This window comes from Sesamum indicum, linkage group LG8 (assembly GCF_000512975.1).
Source record: "Sesamum indicum cultivar Zhongzhi No. 13 linkage group LG8, S_indicum_v1.0, whole genome shotgun sequence".
NCBI lineage: Eukaryota > Viridiplantae > Streptophyta > Magnoliopsida > Lamiales > Pedaliaceae > Sesamum > Sesamum indicum.
The window spans coordinates 2,969,732-2,978,939 of record NC_026152.1 but is presented as its reverse complement, the minus strand read 5'-3'; the positions used below and the strand labels follow the sequence as shown (position 1 = coordinate 2,978,939).

Sequence of the window (9,208 nt, the reverse complement as noted above, 5' to 3'; positions counted from 1 at the left end):
GAGACACTTTCACTCCGTGAATGGGCTGAGGATGGTGTTGAGGGTGCAGGAAGCTATCGAGCTGCTGTTGTCGGCAACCTTCCCGACTCTTATCAACAGTTCCAGTATAAACTCTCTTGCAAACTTGCTAAAGATCATCCAGAACTGAGCCAACTTCTTTGTGAAGAGATCATGCAGAGGCAGCTCGACGCAGTGGACATAATTGCACAACATCAAGTCTTGACCTGCATGGCTCCATGGATCGAGAATCTCAATTTTTGGAAACTGAAGGATTCAGGTTGGAGTGAGAGATTGTTGAAAAGCCTTTATTATGTAACATGGCGCCATGGAGATCAGTTTCCTGATGAAATTGAGAAGTTATGGAGCACAATAGCTAGCAAGCCGAGGAACATAAGTCCGGTTCTGGATTTCTTAATCACTAAAGGGATCGAAGATTGTGATTCAAATGCATCAGCAGAAATAAGTGGAGCATTTGCCACATACTTCTCAGTTGCCAAGAGGGTTAGTTTGTATTTAGCTCGAATCTGCCCACAGCGTACGATTGATCACTTGGTTTACCAATTGGCTCAGCGGATGCTTGAAGATACTGTGGAACCATTGAGACTTAGTGCTAATAAAGGTGATGGAGGAGTTGTCTTGGAATTCTCTCAGGCGCCTGCAGTGGCTCAAATCACCTCTGTTGTGGATAGCCAGCCTCACATGTCACCTTTACTTGTCCGTGGATCGCTTGATGGACCACTGAGGAATACAAGTGGAAGCTTGAGCTGGAGAACAGCTGCTGTTGGTGGGAGAAGTGCTTCAGGTCCGTTGACTCCTATGCCTCCAGAGCTGAATGTTGTTCCTGTAACTGCTGGTCGGTCTGGACAACTTCTACCAGCATTAGTTAACATGTCTGGACCACTAATGGGGGTCCGAAGTTCAACGGGTAGCTTGCGAAGTCGCCATGTATCTCGAGACAGTGGAGATTACCTCATTGACACTCCGAATTCTGGGGAAGATGGATTGCACTCAGGAGTTGGAACTCATGGCGTCAATGCTAAAGAACTTCAGTCAGCGTTACAAGGCCATCAGCAACACACATTGACACAGGCGGATATTGCGCTGATTCTGCTTGCAGAAATTGCATATGAGAATGATGAGGATTTTCGGGAGCATTTACCCCTGCTCTTTCATGTTACATTCGTCTCAATGGACAGTTCAGAGGATATTGTGCTGGAGCACTGCCAACACCTGCTTGTTAATTTACTGTATTCACTAGCTGGTCGGCATTTAGAACTGTATGATGTTGAAAACAGTGATGGAGAGAACAAGCAGCAGGTTGTGAGCCTGATCAAATATGTCCAGTCAAAGAGAGGTAGCATGATGTGGGAGAATGAGGACCCCACAGTTGTCAGGACAGAGCTCCCAAGTGCAGCACTCTTATCTGCTCTTGTGCAGAGCATGGTGGATGCAATATTTTTCCAAGGTGATCTGAGGGAAACTTGGGGTGCAGAGGCACTTAAATGGGCTATGGAATGCACATCAAGACACCTTGCATGCCGATCACACCAAATATACCGTGCTCTACGACCACGTGTCACAAATGATGCATGTGTATCTCTGCTTCGCTGTCTGCATAGGTGCCTGGGTAATCCTGTACCATCAGTTTTGGGTTTTGTGATGGAAATATTGTTGACTTTGCAAGTGATGGTGGAAAATATGGAACCTGAAAAAGTAATACTTTATCCCCAGCTTTTCTGGGGTTGTGTTGCCATGATGCACACAGATTTTATTCATGTATACTGCCAGGTGCTTGAGCTGTTCTCTCGGGTAACAGATCGTTTATCATTCCGGGACACAACAACAGAAAATGTGCTGCTTTCAAGCATGCCGCGTGATGAGCTAGACACAAGTGCATCAGATAGTTCTGACTTTCAGCGTATGGACTCCAGAAACATCTCTGACGCATCACTATCAACGGCAAAGGTGCCAGCATTTGAAGGAGTGCAGCCTCTGGTGCTTAAAGGACTCATGTCCACTGTCAGTCATGGTGTTTCGATTGAGGTTCTATCTCGGATAACAGTGCCTTCTTGTGATTCAATATTTGGTGATGCGGAAACACGGCTCTTGATGCATATTACAGGCATACTTCCCTGGCTTTGCTTACAGCTCAGTCAGGATGCTGTGGTGGGATCTGCTTCACCACTGCAGCAGCAGTACCAGAAGGCTTGTACTGTTGCAACCAACATTGCGATCTGGTGTCAAGCAAAATCTTTGAATGAGCTAGCAACTGTCTTCATGGCTTATGCCTCTGGGGAGATCAAGGGCATTGAAAATCTTCTTGCTTGTGTTTCACCCTTATTGTGCAATGAGTGGTTCCCCAAACACTCGGCTCTGGCATTTGGGCACCTCCTTCGGCTGCTGGAGAAGGGGCCGGTTGAGTATCAGCGGGTTATACTTCTTATGCTAAAGGCTCTGCTTCAGCATACTCCTGTGGATGCCGCTCAGAGTCCACATATGTATGCAATAGTCTCCCAGCTGGTGGAGAGTACTCTTTGCTGGGAGGCACTTAGTGTTCTGGAAGCACTCTTACAAAGCTGTAGCTCCTTGCCCGGTTCCCATCCACAAGATCCAGGATCCTTTGAGAATGGATTTGGTGGAACAGACGATAGGTTCCTTGCACCTCAGACTTCTTTTAAAGCTCGAAGTGGGCCTTTGCAGTTTTCGTCAGGATTCGGGTTTGGGGCAGGCTTGACGAATTCTGGGCAAGCTAATGCAATCGAATCAGGCATATCAGCAAAAGAGTTAGCACTCCAGAATACTCGTTTGATGCTAGGGCGAGTTCTTGATAGTTGTGCACTCGGGAGGCGGAGAGATTATAGAAGGCTTGTTCCCTTCGTAACCACCATTGGAAAACCATAAAGCCATGGGCACTCTTTTTCGTCCTGCGCATGGTTTATTAGTACGCGCACTGGAATATTGTGGGGGCTGGTAAATGTAAATAGATATTTATTTAGATATAGTAATGTTCCGTGATGATGTAAGTCTGCTAAATTTTGTCTATAGCTAGTTGGGTGCACCAAGTTTCATCCCTTGCCCATTAGTTTTGTAAAAGTCGTGGGAACTTTTTGTTAGTTATAGTTGTGTGATCTCTGTTGTTACATGTTAGTAAGTACGTACATACACATTCAGCTGGTTGGAGTTGGAATGAGATGTACATATAGATATTTGTCCCGATGATTCGATCAACTATAGTCTAGTTTTGAAGCCTAATTAGCATGATTTTTAGTAAGATTTCCTCTTTTTTATGAATACTTGAAAGACTTGTATTAGCGTATATTCAAGAACTCAGGCCTTGATGATGGGCCTTATTTCCGAATAAGCTTATTGATGCTTCAAGTTTACTGAGGGTGTTTATGTGAAGCGCCTAATTCAAATGATTGAGAGAGAGGAGGATTTGTATGTATATTTATTGTAATTTGAAGCTCCCACAAACTCGATACAGATTCAAGTTTCATACAGTAATATTTCTGCGACAATAAATAGAACATACAATGCCTTAACAACAATACTATTCGAGCTGGTATGTTCATACAGAATACCCAAGAAAGGCGACTCAGTTGTTTTAAGGCTATGTTCATACAGAATACCCAAGAAAGGCGACTGAGTCGTTTTAAGGCTACCAATGCAGGTCTCCAAGTAACAAACGAAGAATATGATCGATCATTCTTTGTTCGATCATTTATGAAGAGACGGATTCTTCTTGAACAATGCATAGGCATCACTGTATATCGCCACCAGATTTGAGAACACTGCAAGGAGAATCATGAAAATGGATAACATCCTGTCCCTTCTCGTGGCTATCCCATATCGATCCCTGCACCAACAGGACGGACAAATAATCAGAATCATGATCATGATTTCGTTACCCCTAGAGTGGCTACAAACAAACTGGCAGAACTTGCTAAGAAAGTGGATCATTTGATATTTTCAAGTGGCTTGATCGAATCATAGACTTACCTTAGAGTAACTGCAGCAGGAAATATAAAACCAATGCAAACAGCAGCAGTAGCTCCAGTGAACTGGAAAGCATCCCAAATGCTGGGTATGAAATTTGCACCTAAAAGTACCACCATCATGAGCCCAGTGCTGAGTGATGCAAACCTCAGGTTGTCTGAGGACAAAGGCCTCGAAGATGGAAATAGAAGCCCGTCTAAGTTTAGCCGTAGTGGGTAAAATATAATAGGGAAAACAAGCATCAGGTGGGCTGCATAGCTAACGCGCACTGCATCATTAAGCAAAGATCCAAATGGAATTCCGAGGTCTGTGGAGAAGTTGGCAAGTACGTCATCAAGTGTTGCATCGCCAAATAAGAGGAATCCGAAGACGCTCGACATCACATATACGCTCGAGCAGAGAGCAAGAGAAGTTCTCACTGCTGCCTTCATCCGTGTGTTATCCTCAAGCTCATTGTTTATTGAGTGAACTGCAGAGAAACTTGTATCTTTTAGAATCACCAACTCAGTACCGTTGCATATTGTATCACTAGATATAACCTTTGTGGCTACTGTATTGAGTATACATCATTATACGATGGTCTAAGATCGTCCTGATACAAGAAACACAAGAATTTGCAATCTGAAGTGATATCGTACCATTGTAGTGGCAGATGTAGGCTGTTACAAGAACAGGAACTGCAGTAAAGAGTTTGAAGAATGAGGCGAGATTGGTAACATCAGGAAACAATCTAGGCATCAGAATGGTTCCGTTGATCAATTTGAAGAGAGTGATCCCCATAGTAACAATCAGGAAAACCATAGCTAGTGCAACTGACAAAGCAGATGTGTATCTCAATGAATCTGCAAACACAAATGTAATAAAGATTCAGCTTTTCTTGCAATGGAGGAGAACAGTAGCCATAGCAGAGTTCATCAATTTCTTCCTTAGAAGCATATCATCAAATTCAACATCAAATGAAAAAATAAAAATTCTCATGCACCAAGAAAGTCCATATAAGGTATCTTGTATCAATCGATCCGTTATGGTCTGTATGTGTCAGCACGTGTACAATAGCTTCTCAAACTATCATTAAGTCGTAAGAAACACATTTGACACCTTCATTACCTAACTAAACTTGAAATAAGAACCAACGTGAAAGGACTCACCAATTCGCTTTAAGCTGGCTAATGGTGCAAATATGGCAAGGGTGGTAATAAGGAGGATGAAAAATCGTCCTGTCCACCAGTGCTCTCCAAACCAACCTTCCAGGACACCGTTGTGGTGAATTCCACCAGATGTCGTTCCAGAGAGCACATCACCTTAACCATCAAAAGCTCTGTAAGATCAATGTGACTTGACAATCACCATAACAACAAGTAATAGATAGAGATATACGTCATACGCAGAAGATTGCAATTCCGAATTATACCTATGATAATCATATACACAACAAGTCCACCAACATTGTTGACTAATACACAAAATTGGATGGCCATCCTCCCGTACTTCCCAAATGCATCCTCCATAAGACCTCCATAAGAAACGGCCTTTGCTGTCCTACTAAAACGAAGCATAAACTCAATAGAGGCTTCTGTCAAGAATGCCATAAAGATTATTACAGCAACACCAAGAATAAGTCCCAACACTTTCATGGTTGCAGGTAAAGCCATGATCCCTGAACCGACAATGGTGGTCGATAGATTAAACACTGCCCCACTGAAAGAAGCTCCATTGAACTCATCAAACCCATCCTCCTCCTCATGCTTGTTAGGCAATAATGGAGTTTTGTCATCAATGACTGCTTGCTTGCTCTTTCTTGACTTCTCTCTGTTTGTGGATTTTAGACTTCCAATCACCATTTTCAGATCAAATCTGAAACTGTTCGATCCAAGAACGAAAACTTGGCTTCCTCAAGCTAAAGAATTATACAGAAACCTTAATAATTAGCCGCAATCTAAAAAGGGTTCTGAATTTTTCAACTAAATTGTCTTCTAAACCTGAAAGAAATGGCTCTATCCAGAAAATAGTGATGATTGGGTTAGGCAATAAATAGTGAGCAACCTTACGTTGATCTTAAAATAACTAGTTCAACAGTAAGAACCCTTCACAGATCTTCCTTAAACTTTCTTAATTCCTGCACCGGATTCACCAAAATTCAAGACAACCTCAAAAATCAAACGCGAAACAATCCAAAGACAAAACTTTTAAAAGAGAAAACGAAGTGATGACCAGAAAACAAACTTCAAGAATACTAAAACCAAAATAAGGTAAGGAAGCTGAGGTATAAAAAGAGAGAGAGAGAGAGAGAGAGAGAGAGATTGTTGCGGCAACGTGTTTCACGAATGCATTCATAATAATAATGAAAGAGTTTTAATATTCTTCTGTGTTGCCAAATTAGACATAGCTGTCAAAGAAAAATCCAAGCTGCAAGCTGTAAATATATTTTCAAAGTAAATTCCACATTTCTTTACTTTTCTTGAGGTGAAGAGTGTCAGTCAGACAATCATTTCTTCCTATGCAACCACAATCACTGCTTTCCAAGGTTATGATTTTGAGTTCCTTTCACCTGCTCCCAGAAAACAATCCCCCCACACGCCTGAGATACTGGATCATGTCTCTCAAACCCACCCTATATACATTTTTTTTAATATAAGTGAATTAAACACATGGCAATTAACTATATACAAATCTATCTATATCTATAACTATATTATTCATAATTGCCAATACTATGTTATTATCTTTGGTACTTTTATTGATACTTATCTACGTTTTACACTCATATTCATGTTCAAACACAAGACTTGTTGTAAACAATTTTGAGCTCAAATTGTTGAATTATTCCTAAGAACTATCTTTATTCACATTATCTCCAAGAAGTTTAAAGATAAGGATATTTTCATTTAAAAAATTATCTATACTATTTATAATTGGTCAATGATCTTTTGGTATCTTTGGTTTAATATTTACTATTATTTTTCTTCATTCAGATTATGGCTGATATTATTGGGTGTATTTAACTCTTTATTTTATGTTGTATTCATAGGCATGTGCCTAAATAACCAGCCGCGGCTGATTTATGGGAGTGGGGGCGGCTGGTCACTATAATTGAAAATTGACTAATGAAAAACCGACGCGGCGCCACGATGTTGGAATGCCAGCAGCTGAGCCACGTCTATCATTTCACACAACTTGGCTAGGCATTATTAACAAAAAAATTGTATTTTTGGTCTCACCTGACACATAATTATTAAACTTTTAGATGTATAATTTATAGGTTTAATATATTTGATTTCATTTCATAAATAGAAATTGTGGCGTATTTGGGCTCATAGAATAAACCGTTGTAGTACTTTTGTTTCAAATATTATAATTTTTTAAAATTTATGAGACCAAAAATTCTAAGTCTATGAACTATGGGACCAAAAGTATAATATTATCTATTAAGTGGGACTAAAAATGCAATTCTTCCTATCATTAACTAATGTCTTTAACCTTAATGGTTGAGGTTTTCCATATGAAAACCATTTGTTTAACGTAGTTGACTAACTTACCTCGTTTTGACTTTCTCGCTTGTCCAAATTAGATTTGATTGAGGATAACTATTAAGGAACCTTCTGGATGGCTTAAGAAATACACATTTTCTCTTATTTCATCCCTCAAAGATTTTATCTTAAACGTGGAACAATTCCACCCCACATGTTTGCTTCTTCATATTTAGCTCAAATCATCTCTGACTTCCCATTTTAAAATAAAATTTTGCTTGTTTTCTCATCGGAAAAATAACAATAATATAATAAAATAATATGTTTGACACAAAAACGACACTCTAAATGCTGCAAGATTTGAATTCCTTCCTTTTTCTTTTTTAATTTAGTATATTTAATTATAAATTCAATACATCGATATTTTTAATGCAATAAATATATTAAAAATAAATAAAAAAATACATTCACATTCGTTGAGTTCAAACTCACAATTCTCATAATTGTAAGACCGATTTCTTCCGATGTTTGCTCCTTGAACTTTCTAAATAGTGATGTAACTGCATCCACTAGTTAAGACAACCAAAATTACCCTTATACCCCTTCATTATCAATTAATATATTTTTTTCCGATAAATCTTGCACATGAAATTCTTTTTGTAATTTTTATAAATAAGTGTCGATGAGATTTGAACCCAAAACTTGATCTGAATCTAATACGGTATACAATCACTGGTCTTATAAATAAGTACGAGATGTATTCAGTGTTATTTCCGACTTTATGTAAATTTAATGTAATTTATTTCATTATTTTTAGTTATATTGATATATTATTCAGCTATTCAAATCTATTAATGTAATCGTATAATTATCGATCTTTGTCAAAGGAAAAATTTTGGGCCTGAAATTCTACTGTAATTACTACCGAGGCAAAGTCGTGATTTTAGGGAAGAAGCGTAGAGCCCATTTGGTATAAGCAAGCAGACATATTTTCAACAACTTATTACAAGTGCGTAGGGCACACAATCTTGTCAATGGTTGCAATAATACACATCCCGCACACGTGTGTATGTTTTTTTTTTTTTTTTTGAATAAATATAAGTTTTATTTATAAAATAAAATCATACACACGTGTGTATGTTACCATTCCTACCTGTGGAAGGAATATCAGATAATTCGGTATTTAATTTTAAAAATTCGAATCGAAATTCGGATACAAGAATCTGAACGAATAGGTTTAGGCTTTAGCCCTATCAACGCTACTAAGAGAGGCTCTCTTTGGAATTTTTTTTTTTCAATTATAAATCATAAATATTCTGTTCCAACATTATTTTTGATTAAATTTATCAACTTTATAAAAATATTTGATGAAATATTTGAAAGAGTATAATTTTTTTAAGTGTTTGATAAAAGATGAATTTATAATCTCCTTAAGAAATTATTTTTAGATTTTGGAAATATCTTCTTAAAAAATTATTTTTAGAATTTGGAAATATATTTTTTATTTTATTATATTAATTATAAAAATTATCATTACTAACTTCTTGTAAATTATGTTTGGGACGAGTTTTGAACTTATAAATGGGTCTAAAGGGTGATTCTTGGGTCACAATTCTCGGATCTGAACCAAATAATTAAGCGTTTGTATATTTTTAAGGGTAAAATATATTTTGCCCCCTTTGAATTATTCAGTATGTAACAATTATCCCCATAAACTAATAAATGTAATACTTACCCTCATAATT

The 9,208-nt window shown here is 38.3% G+C and overlaps 2 protein-coding genes across 3 annotated transcripts in view; one reads left to right on the top strand and one right to left on the bottom strand.

Annotated features, from left to right (window-relative positions):
• Positions 1–3,383, top strand: part of LOC105167508 (protein furry homolog-like) — a 17,726-nt gene extending 14,343 nt beyond the window's left edge. Inside the window, 1 exon segment of the mRNA XM_020695877.1 lies at positions 1–3,383. This exon segment is cut by the window's left edge and continues 10 nt beyond it. Within this exon segment, the coding sequence (XP_020551536.1) occupies positions 1–2,901 (2,901 nt within the window). The 3' untranslated portion in view covers positions 2,902–3,383.
• LOC105167507 (probable sodium-coupled neutral amino acid transporter 6) lies at positions 3,420–6,563 on the bottom strand. 2 transcript variants are annotated; one of them, XM_020695878.1, is made up of 5 exons: positions 5,408–6,563; positions 5,145–5,297; positions 4,635–4,838; positions 4,000–4,465; positions 3,420–3,865 (listed from the first exon to the last, which is right to left on the bottom strand). In XM_020695878.1, the coding sequence occupies exons 1-5, from the start codon at positions 5,835–5,837 to the stop codon at positions 3,718–3,720; spliced, it is 1,401 nt and encodes a 466-aa protein (XP_020551537.1). In that variant the 5' UTR covers positions 5,838–6,563; the 3' UTR covers positions 3,420–3,717. The 2 variants fall into 2 exon arrangements, with proteins under 2 accessions (XP_020551537.1, XP_011085571.1); XM_011087269.2 differs by having other exon boundaries at positions 3,420–3,856; positions 5,408–6,562.

Bases quoted from the DNA above. Each gene is read 5' to 3' on its own strand.
- LOC105167507 (XM_020695878.1), bottom strand. From the start codon at position 5,837: ATGGTGATTGGAAGTCTAAAATCCACAAACAGAGAGAAGTCAAGAAAG. The intron at 5,298-5,407 runs GTATAATTCGGA...TTGATGGTTAAG, and splicing joins TGTGTATATGATTATCATAG to GTGATGTGCTCTCTGGAACG. The intron at 4,839-5,144 runs GTGAGTCCTTTC...TTGTGTTTGCAG, and splicing joins AGCCAGCTTAAAGCGAATTG to ATTCATTGAGATACACATCT.